The 17,334-nt window shown below is 44.1% G+C and overlaps 1 protein-coding gene across 4 annotated transcripts in view; it reads left to right on the top strand.

Moving 5' to 3' along the window:
- WDR44 (WD repeat domain 44) overlaps positions 1-17,334 on the top strand; it is a 1,281,409-nt gene that overhangs the window by 337,154 nt on the left and 926,921 nt on the right. For 2 of the 4 annotated variants that reach the window (XM_069612853.1, XM_069612852.1), the window contains one exon: positions 12,453-12,527. The exons of the other annotated variants lie outside the window; for them this stretch is intronic. In XM_069612853.1, coding sequence (XP_069468954.1) covers positions 12,453-12,527 — 75 coding nt within the window. The remainder of the gene's footprint in view (positions 1-12,452; positions 12,528-17,334) is intronic. 4 annotated transcript variants of the gene reach the window in all.

Below are 17,334 nucleotides of genomic sequence, written 5' to 3'. Positions count from 1 at the left end.
CTGACGGGACCCGCGGGGGCGGGGCTTTTATACCATTACGTCCTATGGGGCATGCGTGGACGTCCTCGGGGAGGACGTAGATGTGGATAGGACACACAAGTGTCGGAAGTTTTTTCCTATAGGAAACGACTATATGTGTACCGAGGGTTCCCAGTCTGACGACGGGGAATATTCTAAGCATGTGAATCCATGAAAGATACCAACGCTGGAGAAATGGAGTTACAGGTAAGAAACTACTCCCTTCTACTCCACACCCACAGTACAATCGCTGCCCCACCACCTTTCACACTCCAACAACCGCGCTTATCCCCCTGCTCCACCCCATGTTTTCTCCCGCAAAAAGTGCACTTGCATCTACGTGCTCTCCTGAATGCAGCCGTCACGGGGTCCCATCAATGGCCTGCACAATCTGGGAGCAGCGCCCGGCTCCAAAGAACAGACAGGAGTTCTGAGAACATGGCTTCTGTAAACCACTTCAGGTTGTGCACAAGGGACTGGCCGCTGGAGGTGGGCGTGGCCCCTCCGGATGTTCTGCCAGGAATCCTCGTTCTCTACGGAGGGGTTTGGGATCACCAAATTCTACAGGGCAGACCACTAACAACCGGACGAGTAAAAACAATCCTCTAAGGAAAAATGCTAGGTGCACCTCTTGCAAGGATAAGGATTTCTTCTATAGAATGGAAAAATGGTATCAGTAGGGGCATGTAATCCCGACTGGCACCGAGTGTGGTGGCTAGTACATGACAAAGCAACACATTATAATGTGCAATGTCATCACTGGTGATGCATACAGTATATAATACTCATTCCCCACATTCATTGACAATCCCTTATGTACATATCACCCGCTTCTTATGGGACGAAGCATGATTGGTTATAGTTCCTCTGTCAGACCCCTTCCACGTGGTCTTCGGTCTTGCCACCTTGTGTTCTTTGAACATGAATAGTGGGCCATTTAAGAATGCTTCCCTCCACATCAACATATCACGCGATGTGTACCTGGTAATTGGACATGAACTCGGTGGATACTCTCGAGGTCAAATTGTCCCTCTGAGATGAGGCTCTGCTTCTGGTCCCAGACACGCAGGCGCCCCCGCCAAGCCTCCATGGCACAGACCTAGATTTGTTGGCATCACCCCATGTACCTCATAGTACAATTCTCAGGACATCCTGCTCTGTGCCCCCCCCCCTTTCCCCTAGGCAGCTGTCCCCTCCCTGGGCCTTCACCTGGGCCTCTCTAGGACCACAGCAATATGTCAAATAGTGAGGTATTTAGCTATTCTGCTTATGGGCATTTGGCATTTCAAACAAAGTGACAATTGTCCTTGGGGCGCTAATACTCTAAATCTGGGTTGGGCTCCAGACCTCTGCCGGGCTCCCAAGAGATCGTCCTTTAGGGACAGGCACAGCCCTGCCCACTCTTGGCTATTCACATTCGTTTCTGATTACACAGGCCTACAACATGAGACAATGGCTGGTTTATCTGTCCAGCTCGAAGGCCCCATCATGTTATGCCTGACCTGGGAATGGGAAACTGTAATTGCGCTGGGTGCCAAGATACGCTATTGCTGTTACCGGGGCCTGGTCCTCCCTAGGCCTTGATCTTAATATAGCAGAGCTTCAGTGTTTTCTGCCGCGGGATGTGCTGGCTACTACATAGTTTATTCATATTGGTTAATATATTCCCCAACCCCACATGTACACCCCCATCCCCTAGGCCTTCTCAGGACACACAACCCACCATTCCTTGCCCTATACCATACCCATATGCCGCCTAATGCCCCCCCCGCCCCCAGACCCTTGCAGCCATGCTTCTTTGTTTTCTTTGTGCTCTTAATATATCTTCCTCAACCAGAATCGTTTTGATGGGCAGGGGAGGGAGTTGGACATTCATCCCAACAGTTTGAAGTTTGTTTTTAGAGATTCTTCTTAATTTTCAATAGCGTACCCTTCTGTTATTCAGTTAAGTGTCTGTAGATTCTCGAGCAATCTTGATATGCTGCTGTTGTAAGCATCAAACAAGTTTTACTTTGGGTGTGCTTCATGACGTTTAACAATATTGGCCATTGACTTCATATCGTTTGTGTACCCTGTACCAGTGGATCATCATGTGCAGCTCATACAGATCCTAAAGTTATTTAAGGCGTCCTTGGGGCCTTCTGAAAATGAAAGCTGTCTTTCATCTGCTCTGTTTTACTTGAGGGTTATTTAGGATTGGAGTAGCACAGTGTAGACAAGGGTTGTTCTAGATAATTTCGTTGTTGCTCACCATAGTAGTCTTGCATAGTGAGGTTTCAGACTCAGCCCCTTCCTACCTTTCTTATCGGTGTATAGAATTAATGCTTGATCTCTGCTTTAGTTAAGACAATTTCCAGAGATACCCAGACAGGAACCTTTATCTCAGTGGCTTTTATAATGAACTTAAAAGCAGCTTTAGAGGTCTGTGTTAGTAAAGCTAATGGCAAGCCCAGCATGTAGGTTTCTTATAGAAAATATGCTCTGAGCCAGTGCTGGCTATATGATTGCTGACGGTAGAGCAAAAGCCAGCTGTGCCTTTGTTTGCTTGAAGCATAGGATGATGGTATGCAACTGAGGAAATCATACAAGATGGTTGCAGTGAGGCCATACTGCACGGCTTGTAACTGGACTAGTCACCTTATGTGGTATAGAAGTGGTGTGTGTACAGAATTGTGTGTGGTAAATTGGAAGGACACTGCATATCTGAGTATTGAGGCCTTTTCTGCAAAAGGGATAACGTTCATACATCCTGCTGATGCGTGTTGTTGAAGTTCAATCACTTGCACCATTAATCTAGTAGTGCCCTTGTTCTTGGTGTTAGGCTGTTCTCCTTGCAAGACTTTTTGTAAGAGCTATACATCTGCTATCCTCTTCTTCTCGCTCACAGCTATCCTGAGATTCCAAGTTCTTTCCCCCCAGACAATCGTCAGTGTGCTTTTACTCTGCAGACCGGACCTGCCGCCTAATAAGTTTGATTACTATATGGAAACGCGCAACAAAAATGTGTTCACATCTGCTGTTTTCACTGTCCTGCCTGCCACACCTTTAATTTTGACTTATCTCTGAACATTTCTGCTTGTTCCTGGCATACTGCGAGTTTGGCTAGCTCTCATTGTGTATTTTTGTTATTTAGTTTGCGCAAATTGGAATGTTTATATGAAGATTTTTAACTTTTAGTAGTCCTCCTCTTCTCTGGTTTATAGTTTGAGGTTCCTCGAGTGTTATATAGATCTGCTGACCTCCGTGTGCTAGCGTCTTAAGTCACTGGGCCTACAAAACGGTATAAAACGGTATAAATAAAATTGGTGCCTGATCGGCAGATGGGTTATTTCACAAACTGCAACCAAAACAGAGCACTTGCTGCAACAGATGTCCTCTACAAGTGGGATCCCCAGGGCCTCTGTTAATCAAATGTAATGCAAGTCTGAAGTGACACACTTGTGTGGGCGCTGGATAGAGAGGGAAAACCGCCATGACCTTGTGGTCACTTGTAATATGCCTTAAGTTCCACCACACGCTATCTCACTGATGACTGGAGAATCTTGCTCAGCCGCATAAGAGGGGAGTTTGCATCGCACTGAAGCAGTCACTTGGGCCTGCTCCCTTGTAGGTGAGTGGTTTGTATCTATAGTGTCGATGGCTATAATCGACGTTCAGTTATCTGATAAGAACCCTTCCGTACTAAAGGAAACTTAATGTAATCTTTTTAATTACTGGTAAATCATTAAAATTGACATCAGCACAACCAGACCTCACCCCGTACTAGGCAATCTGTCACTCATGGAATGCTCAGCGTTTGCTCGCATACACATTATCCCAACGTTCCATGTAACACCGCATCCAGGACCTCATGAAACGAACCCATACAAAACATGTAGTGCAACTCCCTTGTCACGCCACAATCCCTCAACCCCCCACACCCTTTGTTCATGGGTCCATTTCACTCCTTCCACTAATTCACCGGTTTTAATTCACACCTTATTTCATGACGTGCGAAAGCTCTTAATCAAAGAACAATTTGTTGATACGTGAACAGTAGCATTGCGACACTACCATTCCCCAGCTCGTCTACCCTTCTAGGTAGCACAAGCAAAATGCAAGAGCATTTCCTTGGTACACTCCTTTCCCTAGCAATGTTGACGAAGTGAAAAAATTCTCACTGCCTTCACCCACCAGCACCCCCCCCTTGCCCCCCCCCCCGCCTCATTTTGGAAGAGCAGCGCTTGACTTGCGATTGATAGATCAACAAAAAACTAAATATATTTGAAATGAGTCCCTCTTTCATATCATTGACAGGCGTGATGTGGCCAACGTTGACGCTGCATCACCAGCCTGAGTAAGAAGCCAGCTGCGCAAAGCTATGACTACTGGATGGTAAGTGAAGCCTGAAGCTTGCCCGGGTGTCAGCAGCATGACTGTCATGGGGTTTGGTGATACCCCCTGCTATATTTTGCACTGTGCTACTGGCACTGTGAATAGGAGACGCAAAAGAATCTCCCTTTGAGTTTTTATGGAGTGCATAAATATGTTGACGCCCCCTGGACGCAGCAGCGCTAATTTAACATCTTGTGGTTAGCCGATTGTGCTCACCATTAGAAAGTTGTTTAGAGTAAATCTGGAGATTGAGCACACTGGAAATCTCGCATAGATCATGGTATGGCTGCCCAACATGTCATCCTCCACCAGTATCTACGGTCATGAACCATGCATGAGCCTATCTAGTCAAATGAAATCGTCCATAACAATACTACCTGCCAAAAGCCCTCTCTGATGAACCAGAAGTAGTACTCGGACGAGTGGTAGTCCTGTTCAAGGATTTTTTGCCGTTATTCGGTGCGCAGTAATAAAATTGCAGCAAAAATTGCGCCTTTACAAGAAATCGCAGCAAAAATGCTGTGGTTTGACCCGTTAAAGGTGTACCCCATTATATCATTTAAGGGGAGTGGGGTTGCGGGTGTGTCCCCTGCATCCTTTACATGGATTTTGCCGTGATTTTAACACATGGAACCCCGTTATTCACAGTATTTATTAGTACTTTTTCTCATATCACCTTTTATAGGGTTTTTCCATTCTGTGGTTTCTCAGTTCGCCGTAATTTCGATAGCCTTTCCATCGATTTCTCACAATGTTCTCGTTACTCTTCGATCCCACTTTCATAGGGTATTTACATATTGGGGTTTCTCGGGCTCCCGTAAACATGTCGGCTTTCCCCTGTGGCTACTTGTCTTTGTAGCTACGGTGAGACTTGTGCAGAGCTCGGGGATCCGGGCTCCTTCGTATAGTCTGGACTTGGTATCCATTGCTGACCCTCCAGGCCACCACCGCTCCTTTGTATTCACGCCACCAGATTGGACCGGTGTCTCTCTCCGTCCTTGCTCCTGTTTTGATCGCAGGTGTTTGGTGACTGTTCTCTCCGTGCTCCTTGCTTCCACTGGCCCTGCAGCCCAATGTGGCCCCACCACTCCAGGACATCAGTGCAGCGGTGGCTTGCTTCTGCATATCAACACTCCTTTTGTTGTACACTCCGCCACTGCCTTATATCCGTCAAAGGGGCAACTTGAATGTTGTCCTTCGTTGCTTATGGCATTCAAGCTGTGTTCAGCATTGCCTGAAGTTAACAGGATGGAAGGGAGGATAGCTGGGTGTTTAGTCTAAGAGTTTAAGGAAATGTCACTTTTTGGTGAAAGTAAAGCAATGTCACAGCCAAGGTATTTCTGTTGATCTTTGCCTGTGGTGTTTAGGGGACATCCAGCACCATCTGAAACCAAATGGAGAAACTGTCACTATTTGGTGTTTTCAAAATGTGAATATTTAAAACCGGAGTAAGTTTTCTAAGTCTTCATACAGGCAGACAATGTTTTTCGGACTGGGAGTTCCTTATCGGAATGCAAGCCCTCGTCTCTGTGAAGGCAGTCGCTCCCTGTGCGGTCTAATTTGTCCAAACCCCTAGGGAGGGTCTTGCTGGGCAGGTTTACCTCCATAGCCTCAAAGGGGTGCCCCCCAACCCCTTTTGGGGAGAAGGGACAAGTACCCAGCATTCTTCACACCTACTTATTTCACATAGTTTTTGGCTTTATCTAAGGTGCAATATTTGCAGAGGTACATCTGGAGAGTAGGGATTGCCTATATAGGCCAGACAGACTGGATGCTCAAGAGCCAGACTTTCTTAGTCAACTTGATGTTTTATGTTTGAGAATTTTAATTTTGTCCAAATATACTCCACATTTTTATTGTTACTGCAGTTTAGATTTTCCTCTTATCACCGTAGAATAGTTGTTTTCATATCTTTTTATGCAAAGTGCTTTATTGTCTGACTCCTGCTTCTAAAATCTGTACAAATGTTATTACTACAAAATATAATTGTACTGAACTTATCAACCTCAGAAGTATGAAGGACTGATTGAGCCCTGCAGAAATATGAACTTGCAAGTTTTGCGCTTGGATTTCTGATTAGTGCTATTGTAGTATGGGATCCTGCTTCCCTAATGAAAAGTTACATGACCTGGTCTAGTGTAAACATGTAAGTTCAACATTAAGGTGTGTGCAAGATAAGAAAACTTGTTTAGCCAGTAATCAGACCCCTGGTTGTGACGTGTGTGTCCCGTGGTTATCTTAGTGTTACATTTTATTAAGAGTAGATTTAGTTTTGCCACATTTCTGAGAGCTTTCAGGCTGTGTGCTGCATAGAAAACACTCGTGCAACAAAGCACACTTCTATTAGATAAAGTTAAGTAGTTTGGTGTTTATTTGAATTGTGTAGATGGAGTTTCAGTAAGTATAGTTGATGTATTGTGCAAGAGGGTTGCCATGATATATACTATTGCTGAAGGCTGCAGATTTTGCCATGCTAGAGTGCTAGGCTACATTTTAGAGCTGTTATTTTATTACATTTTATTTTGCTGGTGGGCAGAAGGCTCCAAGCAGCCATGGTCGGGATGGAAAGAGATGTGGAACAGTGTACAGCTAATTGTTGCGCCAGAGAAAGTTCTCAGGGGCCTGAGATGGGATTGAGACAGCAGGTGCCTTTCCAAGACAATAGACGAATGAATACAGATACACAAACAGGCCTAGGCAGCAGTATTGCCAAAATGAAGAACTAGAATGTGAACAAAGCACCCTCACTGAGAGAAGGACATTTTAGGTAACATTTCCTTGGTAAAACAAATAGAAGAAATTATTTTCCAGGAGCAGGGCTGCGCACATGTTTTTTCATACAGCTGTTCATTGTGAGAAGATAAGTGGAAGGTCACATCCAGAGTTGGCAGCATGTATCGAAATGGGAATTGTGAGTGCAAGAGGAGGAAGGCCAAATGGCCAATCATGGGGAATGGATTGTGGTGTTCCATGGGATGCAACAAAGTTTTGACCTTAGTGATTTCCTCACTATATGATTGGTCTGTCTCGGAGGGATGCTAAATCCAAGCTGTCTCGGATGTCACTGTCCAATTAGGGCAGAGCATTTTTATATCAATTGTACCATAAAGAGTGCCAACCAATGGGAACGAAACATTTTGGGCAGAATATCAAATTGTCATTTTTGAGGGGTGGTAATTTGAATGTTCTCTAGAAAAGAAACCTCAAATCATAATGTTAAATGTATAGTGTGTTTTAGGGACTTGATGACAAGCAGCCAATTGAAATGCTAGAATTAATGTTGTATTTAGAGAATATGTGAATTGTGTAGTTTTCTGCCTTAAATATTGTAGCCGGAATGGGAGAGATGAGTTGGTTCTCAGCTCAGTTCCACGGACCTGAGCCGTCTCACATTTCTCCCGACCTTATTTGCAAATAAAACGTTTTTTTTCTGGCAGGTTGTGCACTCCATTTTTCATTACTCTTGTGTTCTTTTTTGTTACCTTGCGGGGGACTGCACCTTTACATTTGGATTGCATGCAACGCTGGCAAGGGGGTGACAACAGTCCCCTGTGTCAGGTCTCTGCAAGCATGAGCCTGTGCGTTATCTGTGTATTCTCCTTCAGGGACTTCCTAAATTGTTCCTACACTACCAAGTGATTAGTTATCTACAAAGGGCTCTGGGATTGTGCCTTCCAGACACTTTGGCCGATTAGGTCTTCTTTCTGTCAGTCACTTACTCCTCTACCCCCACTTCTGATGGTCCCTTATCACTATTCTCCTTCCTTTGTCTGCACCCTTCTCTATTCCCAATGTCCATCTTCTCTGTTCCTCTGATGTCTTGCTCCTTCCAAGCTATGCCACCAACCTTTGATGTTACACTCCACCCACTTCACTACTACACCCACTTCACTGCTACTCCCTGCTCCGCCCTACTTCTCCCTGCTCCATCCTACTACTCCCTCCTTTACAATAACTACTACTCCACCCCACCTTCTACACAAACACCCTCCTTTCACTCACAAAAGCACTTTGTGTTCACTCCCTTATCTCCCTCTCCTAAATACACTTGCCGCTCTTTCACTCACACTCAAAATGCAGTACTTTGGTCTAAAAACTGTGAATAGTAAGCAATGCGCCTACCAACAATTTTATTGTCAAACTCGCCAAGTTTTTGTTTTTTGGAGCAAAACCCTTAAGCTGTAGGAACATAACATAAACTGTTATATTCACTAGACAGTCCCTTCTTATAAACTTCTGGCTTTATTCCTTAAAATCAATGCATCTTGATGGTCTGAACATCAGTGACACCAGCTGAGCAAACCAGGACTGGTCTCAAGACTGCATACGTTCCACATCCCAAAAAGAACCTTGGTTGATAATTTTTTTGTAAAATGCAGCGCTGTGATGGGAGTGTACTGAGCAGCCACTGAAAGACATCTTTTGCTACCTGAGGATAGCGGAAGTCAAAAGGTTTTAGGGTAAATATATGTTTGATCAATGGTGACATTATCTTTTGACTCAATACTCTATTGGACATATACACCAGTGTCCACTTCTCTAAGCAAGCGTCCTCCTGAAAACTGGGTAAGGCAGTTGGGATGGGGTTGGGGGGCTCACAGATAGAAGATGGGCAAGAGATCATGCAGGAAGCAGGTCATCCAGGTTGTTCAAGCCACCTGCAGAGAGCTAGGGTTGCAGGGATGTCATCTGTGTACATGGCACAGCTGAAACAGTCCACAATGGCAGTTGCAGTCACTCTGCATGTCCATGCTGGAGCGTGATAAGAATGGCCAAGGGAGTGGACACCAGCCTGAAGACACCAAGGCCCTCCATAATGTGCATGCTAAAGCGCACATACCTTTTAGAGATAGGTGTTAATGAATGCATTCTGCTGATGTTCTATGTGATCCTGTTTCCCTGTGATAAATTACATGACCTGTTCTAGGATTGCATGCAACGCAGCTAAGGGGTGACAGGCCCCATGTGAGGCCCCTGCAACCGCTCTGGGTGGTTTGTACCCTGCCTCACTTTATCGCCCTGTGTGGCAGAGGGGGGTGGCAGGGTGCGTAATATGTCTTTTCATAGACTTCTTTTTAAAAGTGTCTACTTTGTGCACTTTTGGTCAAAATCTGATAATCACATATACATATGCGGTTATGTGGGGGTAGAGAGGTGAGGGGCTGGTTGTGTGGGATAGAGAGAGGGGAGGACTGGGGGAGGGAGCCACCCATTTAAATGTAAAAAAATATCAGGTTAATTTTGACACATCCATTGAGCAAAGTGCACACTTTGATGATTCCCAGGAGATAGTCACCTCTCTCCAAGGAGGAGCCATCTCCTTTGGGACTAGGGAGGTGAGCCCACCACACACAACACCCCCTAGGGGACAGGGTAAATGGGTGCCCTCTGGAGGGCAATCCCCATTAGAGGACGGAGACTACAACAGTGGTATAGGTCACTATCCTCCCCCGGGCACCAACACCTTTGTAGGGTAAGAAGGTGGTTGGATTTTTGCAAAGACCATGTTCACCCTTTACGAATGTCAGATTTAGTATCTGACCCTAGGTATGCCCAATCTCCTGTGAAGGCCCAGGAGAAACTGACCCAGACCACTGGAGGGGCGTCCTTGAAACAGCCAATCACGGAGGTGGCTGAGCAGACTCTGCAAAGCTTACCTGTGTCAAAGTTGCGAAAGGAGGTGTGGCAGAGGGAGGGCCAGGGGAAGAGGGAGACGCAGCGGGCAGAATGGCGACGCACACCAGGAGGGTTTTGCAAGGCACAGCTAACGGCCGGTCGGAGCAGCCTCGAGAAGCTGTGAGAAGGAGGGAGAAGACCCTTGGAAGGCTGATGCGCAGGCCAGCTGAAAGTTGCAAAATTGACTCTGCAGCGAAAGGAGAGCTGACAAGACTCCACGCCCCTCTGGAGGAGCACTGCTAGAGGCAGTCGGGTACGCAGTGACTCAACTAGTGAGGGAGGCGTACAAAGGAGACTGAAAGAGGGAAATATCCCATAGTGAAGAAGGAGGAAGAATACAGCATACCCCGGAGAAGGGGGTCTGCCCAGGGGCACAGACTGGAAAGACCCTAGAGTGGGGAGGAAGGATTGAAAGAATCCCAGAATGGGAAGTCGCAGTGACCTGGGCTGGAACACCTAGATAGCCTTCCAGCACACCAATAACTGTTTTTCTTGAAATTGAACTATGGGCAAATGCCTTTACTAAAAAGGGATGGGGTTGAGGTCAATAGCCAGCAGCCAATCCTTCCAGAGTAATAGTGCCACAAAGTAATGTTTTGTTTTCTTCTTTTGGATGCGCGGCCGAACCCTCGGGTAGCTGGGCGCATATTCATGTGCACAGCAGAGTTGCATATCGTTACACAAAACATCATAATACAACAGACAGAGCATACATTGGTTCAGGCTCTGAATGTTTACATACAAAAGTAGAATATATCGAGAAGAGTATGTACAGAGAGTAGGCACAAAATGAGGAAAGTGGTTCAGTTGGAGTAGTATTCTGGACGCAGCACTTGTCTTACTTTTATTCATCCTGACAAGCACCCTTTTTGACTTCCATTTGTTATATAATGTGGATGGGCTGGTAGATTTAGGGAAAGTTTATTTGGAGTTGACAAAAATAAAACCCTTGAAACAATATATGGTAGTCCGAGTCCTGATTCTGGCATGGCATGAGTGGGCATGGGCAGAGGTGAAAGGGAACAGAAAAATACAAGTGAGGGGGAGATGCATAGGGATGGGTGCAGGCTTTGAGGAGCGAATGTGAACTTTCATCGTTTAATCATGCCAGTATGTGATCCTGATTTTTCTAGCGCCTTTCTCAAGGGTGCTAATTTTGGTCTCATGCAGTGTTAGGTAAACAAAAAAAAGTCGCCAAAAAATCCGTGGTTGGTCTCCTGAGGATAAAAAACTCAAATCCGTGCGTCTGAGTGCGTGGAGTCAGTATATTAAAGTGACATTTAATCTACATGTGATAAATCTCTCATCAACGTTTACAAAACGGTCCCAACCAGCAATCGGCTTTCCTGTATGAGTGGTCTGTTGCCAGTGCTTTAAGTAGGACAAAGAATTGAGAGGTAGCTCTTACAAGGGGACGTGGCCGAAGTATAGACTGTGGTGAGTTGAAATTTGGATTTCCACCGAGGATACAGGAAGCCAAGCAAGAGAAGCAGGCACACTTCTATCACACCTTTTTTGCTAAGAGGCGGGCACACTTCTATCATACTTTTTTCTGTGCCTGCCTCTTTGTTTCTTAATCATAGGCTCTGACCCCCAAGGCAGCCTGCGGGCGTTGGAGCCTTTGATTAAGCAACAAATTGAGAGGTGGCTGTACCAAAAGGTATGATAGAAATGCGCACCCGTCTTTTCTTTTGTTTCTTAATCCGAGACGCCAGCCCCTTCAGGCAGGCCTTTCATACCCAAAGGAGCAACATTCTGAAAGGGACTGCCTGTGGGGGTCGGCGCCTTTGATTCAGAAACATAAGGAGAGGTGGGCGTATTGGTATCACCTGCCCCCATTTTTTTGTTTTCTTAATCAATGGCCCTTTCACCAAATGGCTCTGACTGAAAGGGCTTGCCTGAGGGGTTTGCCGCCACTAGGGGTAGTTGGTGGAGTTGGCAGAGCCCCAGATCGGGAGCACATTTTGGAGACTGCTGGGGCTTTTCGCCAGCTAGTCCCTGCGCACTTAAAGCCAGGTTTGTAACACTGTTTCGAAATAGTGTTCCTTTTCTCTTTTAGATGGGCTTTTGCAGCATGTAAAGGTGGTCTTTGTTGGCAGAATTAGAAATGTTCCATACATGTTTGCACCTGCAAGCTTCAAGATGAGTCCCTCAACACAAAATAATGTTTACTATCCGGAGAGCTCTGGTGGGTGACTTCTTGGTTTAAGCTTTATGGGCTTCTAGGAACATGCCATGACACAGACCTTTGTGTGGATGGCAGTGTTAGTCATTTCTCTTCCCTTTTTAAGTGGTTATGTTGCATTTCTTGTCATTGCTACGCTATAAATATTAAACAAATATCCAGTAACAGACTGGCTGATGTTATTGCCTTGTATTTATAGGAGGTCAAAAACGGCGAAGAGCAATCTGGTCAAGACCCCGTGGCCACAGCAAAGAAACAGGAGGATTCCAAAGCGGTTAGTTAAATGCAGAGAACATGTTTAAAAAAAGGGGTATAAAAGTTCTGCAAGCAGCAAAAGCAAATTATGTTACATGCAAGATAAACCTGTAATAAATAATGTTAAAACGTAGCATGCACAAATGTATTTCCTCTTAACGAATGTGATACTTCAATAATGTCTTTAGAACGAGACTAACGTTTTGGTAAAGGATGCTAATAAACTTGGAAATGTATACATATTTGGCGACTGTTCGTTCTTGAAAGTCTCCCTTTATTTATTGTGATATAGTTTACCTTATAAACTTACATATACTATATACATATATACACTTATAAAATATAATTAGAAACAGAATAGCCTAGAAAACCATGAACATATAATTGTAAATCCTGCTTTCAAGTAGAACAGTAGCACAATTCGTGTTCAGCTTCTTATAAGGTTATACCCAGACCAGCTTACACTCTCAGCCAGATGTTATACAATGTTATCAGCAGACTCATACTATTGGAGTTAACACAATGGTGCCAAAAAAGTTCTTCCTTAATGTACTCCTCATTATGAACATATTTCCCCAGGAACGAATTAATCGTGCTGGTCATTACAAGACATTGTGTTAAAACATGCTTAGCTGACTCTAATTGATCTTATAATTTACACAAGCGGCAAATTCGCAAATCGGCAGCAATTTTTATCTTTTTTCCCTGAAATCCTCAGAGTAGGCAATTGCTCCAATCTGAGTAATAGAATAAAACGTCTAAGCCTTACTGATGGACAGAGGTTCAGGTAACTCTGGGGCTTCATAAACTCATATAATCTGTGCTGCAGAAACTGATAACTCTTTAGGCTCCACAGATGATTGTAGTTCTCCAACCAGTCCCAGAGATCTATTTGTTTTCCAAGTGCCCGATTTACTTTATCAGAGTAGCCCCCCCCCTCTGTTGCCATCCTATTACACTAAACAGTTTAGTCATCTGATCAATAGTTGAACATGAAGTGTTCTCCCTCGCCATTTCCTGATGTACAGCTGTTAGTAGTCCATTGCTTGTGTCTCTGGTCATTCTTGGGTACAGTGCTGCCCGCTTCTTCAGCACTATGGCCTTCAGGGAGATCGCCCAAGCTCTAACCTTATCAAAGCCATTGGGGTACCAGGGGGCAGACCAAAATATGGCGCCAGAATCTCCCTTCGATCACCTGTAACCATTTGAGGTCCATCTCCTGGAGGGCTTCCAGTCCGTACGTTATGGCCGGGGAAAAAGCTTGTACATATAGTTGGCGCGTGCCCTTTAACGTAAAACCTCCCTGCTTGATGGTAAAGCTATAGAATAGGGCTGTTAATTAAGGTGCTTTTATGACACGCACTTGTTTACATGCCACAAAGTCACCGGCAAGTTCGAAATCGATACCCAGGTATCGGTATCGTGGGGCATACAAGATGTTCACCATGCCTACCGTGAGCTGCACACAAAGTACTTTCTTATTGGTGTACCTCATAACCTGTGTCTTCTCCAAATTGATGCCAAGGCCGTTGACAAAGGCATATTCCCAAAGGGCTTCTGCCGACCTCCTAATCCCACTAATGGTATTGTTGAATATTGCCAAGTCGTCCGCATAGGCCAATACGGGGCAAACGGCTTCGCCAACTTTGGGAGGACAGTTTTTTGCAGCAGGTATTGCTACCGGGATGTCATATAAAAATATAGATTATATATTAGCGGTGCTGTGACACAACCTTGTTTTACTCCCCTGTTTTGGCAAACTTTGGCTGTCATGCGACCCTCTTGATCTAGTTTCAATCTGACTGTATTGTCTTGGTGTAATTTCCTGAGATAGTATAACAGACCTTCAGGGCAACCCATGAATTTCAATTTTCGCCAAAGGCGATCTCTGGGGATAGAATCAAACGCTGCTGTGAAGTCTATATATAGGGCATAGAAAAAGAGCATATATTAACCACTAGCTACCCACCTCTAACACACCAAGGAAGGCTACTAATTCGAAATTATCCTCACAATGGAAGTTTCATGAGATTATATCAACCACCACGTTCAAGGTAATGTATTTAACATATTTTAATCATTATTTCCTCTAAACATGACAATAAAAAAAAATAAAAACCATGTACAGCGTTCGTCATTTGCGAAAACAGTAGGGAAAAAGAACAGAGGCTGCCACTTCACATTTATGGCTATTATTAATACCAATGTATTCACAGTTTATAAGCATTGGTTGATTTGTGTGATGTTAGTAATGGTGTAACTTGATCACATTACAATTATACATAAACATGGTATAATGGCGTCTACAATCTGATGTGTTTCTAGAGCAAAGAACAGTGCTGTTGCAGTCAAAAGCTCATCAGTAGTGTCCCAGGACCAATCTTCAGGACGCAGTAGGTTAAAAATCTGGTTACACTGTCAACATGGCGCCTATGTGTCAGTATGGTAACCTATAGAAAGAATAAAAATGAAGTAAATGTAAGAAATATAGATAAAAACCTTGTATCCGTGGTGTAAGTGTAGTACAAAAAAAGTAGCCGGCTTGCTAAACTTATAGTGATTTCATATGATGTGATGGGCGAGGCGATTGCACTAGTCAATCTTAAACTGGCGGCATACAATTCCGTCCAGGGAGTTCAGGCTGTGGATCAATACATAGTTTTGATCAGTCGGGGTGTGATGTTAAAAAGGACATTTTTTTTAAACAATCGTAATTCAATTTACAGGCAATCGATATTTACCGTTTAGTGTGGACCTCAGTCAAATTTTCGGTTCCCGTGCTAGACTTTGGGCGTGGGCAAAGGTGAAGTAGTTGTTAGAACACTACATTACCCACAATGCATGATGGAATCTATCAGAAATTAAACATATATCAGTTCCGCGTTGTTGCTATTTAGTGTGAGTGTAAAAGATAGACAAAACCAACACTTAGCAGTGAATGCCCCAAGCAAAATTTTGGTATTTAGTCTCCTCGTTTAGTGGTTTAAAAATCAATTCGCATGTGGCCCGTGTTGAGAAAACAAATTCTGCATGGGGGCAAGGAGAGAAGGGAAAAAAACGGTCAGTCCTCAGTTTATTGATGAGGTGGCCGTGTGTGCCAGTATATAAAAACAGGCTTACCTATCGTGCCGGCGCTCACGCTGCACAGAGACCGATGGGGAACGCAGCTTCAGTAGCGTGTTTTCTGCCGATTCAAAAAGCGAACGTTGACATCAAGGAAGGACTATTGTATCAAACTGTCATCGGCCTTGAAAAAGGACTACCCAGATTGTCCAAAAAGGGGGCCATTTTTGAATGGACTAGTATGTAGGTAAGAAGCAAGAGAAAGCAATTCAAACCTTCAAAGGGGAGCCGAATGGAATATCCTCAGATGATTATGACCACCATTAAACAACATTGACTTATCGCTTTAAATGTTGTAAAATGTTATTTCTGATTTAAATGATTACTGATCGACATAGAGATCAGCTCGTTGGTAAAAGGGGCACGTCCGTTAACAATGTCGTAGCCCGATGGTTCAAAGTATTTATCTCTTGATATATGTCATACTTGAATAGGTTGAAACTCGGCAGGTCATTTATGGGTGATAGTATAATACCGCACAGGCTTTCAAGCTGCCGCCTGGGAATGTAAAAAATAGAAAAAATAAATGTCATCTATAGAGGATGTCTTAGTCCAGTGTACCCTTATTGGTTGTATAGGCCATTAGTGAATGAACAAATTCCATTCTAAAGAGGTATTTAGACTAGATTGAACTGTTTTGAGATTATAAATCCATTTTTGTTCCAATTTTTTAAGGGACAAGTCCCTATTACCACCTCGTGGGTGGGCTTTCGTAGTTTGAATGACAAACCAAAACACATCTTCGCAGGTATGTTTAGCTTCTGCATAGTGGGCCACAAGCGGTTTGTCGGGAGAGAGATTTTTAACCTACTGCGTCCTGAAGACGGGTCCTGGGACACTGATGAGCTTTTGACTGCAACAGTACTGTTCTTTGCCTTGAACACATCAGATTGTACACCCAATTATACCATGTTTATGTATAATTGTAATGTGATCAAGTCACACCATTACTAACATCACACAAATCAACCAATGCTTATAAACTGTGAATGTGTGTTAGAGGTGGGTAGCTAGTGGTTAATATATGCTCTTTTTCTATGTATTCTTCCTCACATACCACAGCCCCCTTGACAAAATACTGAAGAATCCTTGTGCTCAAAACACTTGTTTACCTATATATAGGGCATACAGGGGAGGGTCCCCCCCCCTTTCCTAGCCCTAGTGCGTAACCGGTCCATTACCAGAATATTATGAGCAGTGGAATATCCCTGTCTAAACCCACTTTGGAATTTTGAGAGTAGGCCAGAAGTCTCCACCCACAACTGCAGTTCTTTTAAGAGGAGTGAGGCGAATATCTTCCCTGTGGCGTCTAACATTGAAAGTAACCTATAGTTACTTGGATCTAACCGGTATCCCTTTTTAAACACTGGGATAAGTATCGTTGTTTGCCATGATCGAGGTAAGTTGCCTATTTTTAAGATCTTCTCGTATAGGATAACCAGCAGGCTAGCCCAGAACTCAGGGTGTGATTTAATGACAGTTGGCTAACCCTTAGGACCAGGTGCTCGAGAAAATTTTAATTCTTTGATCTTATTCAATATGACTTTGTATGATACATTGATAGGTGCCACTAGTGGAGGGCTGCATAATGGTATGAATTTCTGATCTATTGAATTAATATTTCGATTTTCCAGAAATTTTATCCATACCGTAGCTTCGATGGGATTTACTAATGGACCTTTCTCTGCCCCTCGGGCTTCTCC

The sequence above is a fragment of the Ambystoma mexicanum genome, chromosome 5p, assembly GCF_040938575.1.
Source record: "Ambystoma mexicanum isolate Mex_15411 chromosome 5p, UKY_AmexF1_1, whole genome shotgun sequence".
NCBI classification, from domain to species: domain Eukaryota; kingdom Metazoa; phylum Chordata; class Amphibia; order Caudata; family Ambystomatidae; genus Ambystoma; species Ambystoma mexicanum.
Note: the sequence above shows the minus strand (reverse complement) of the source record. Positions and strands in the feature narration are given on the sequence as shown.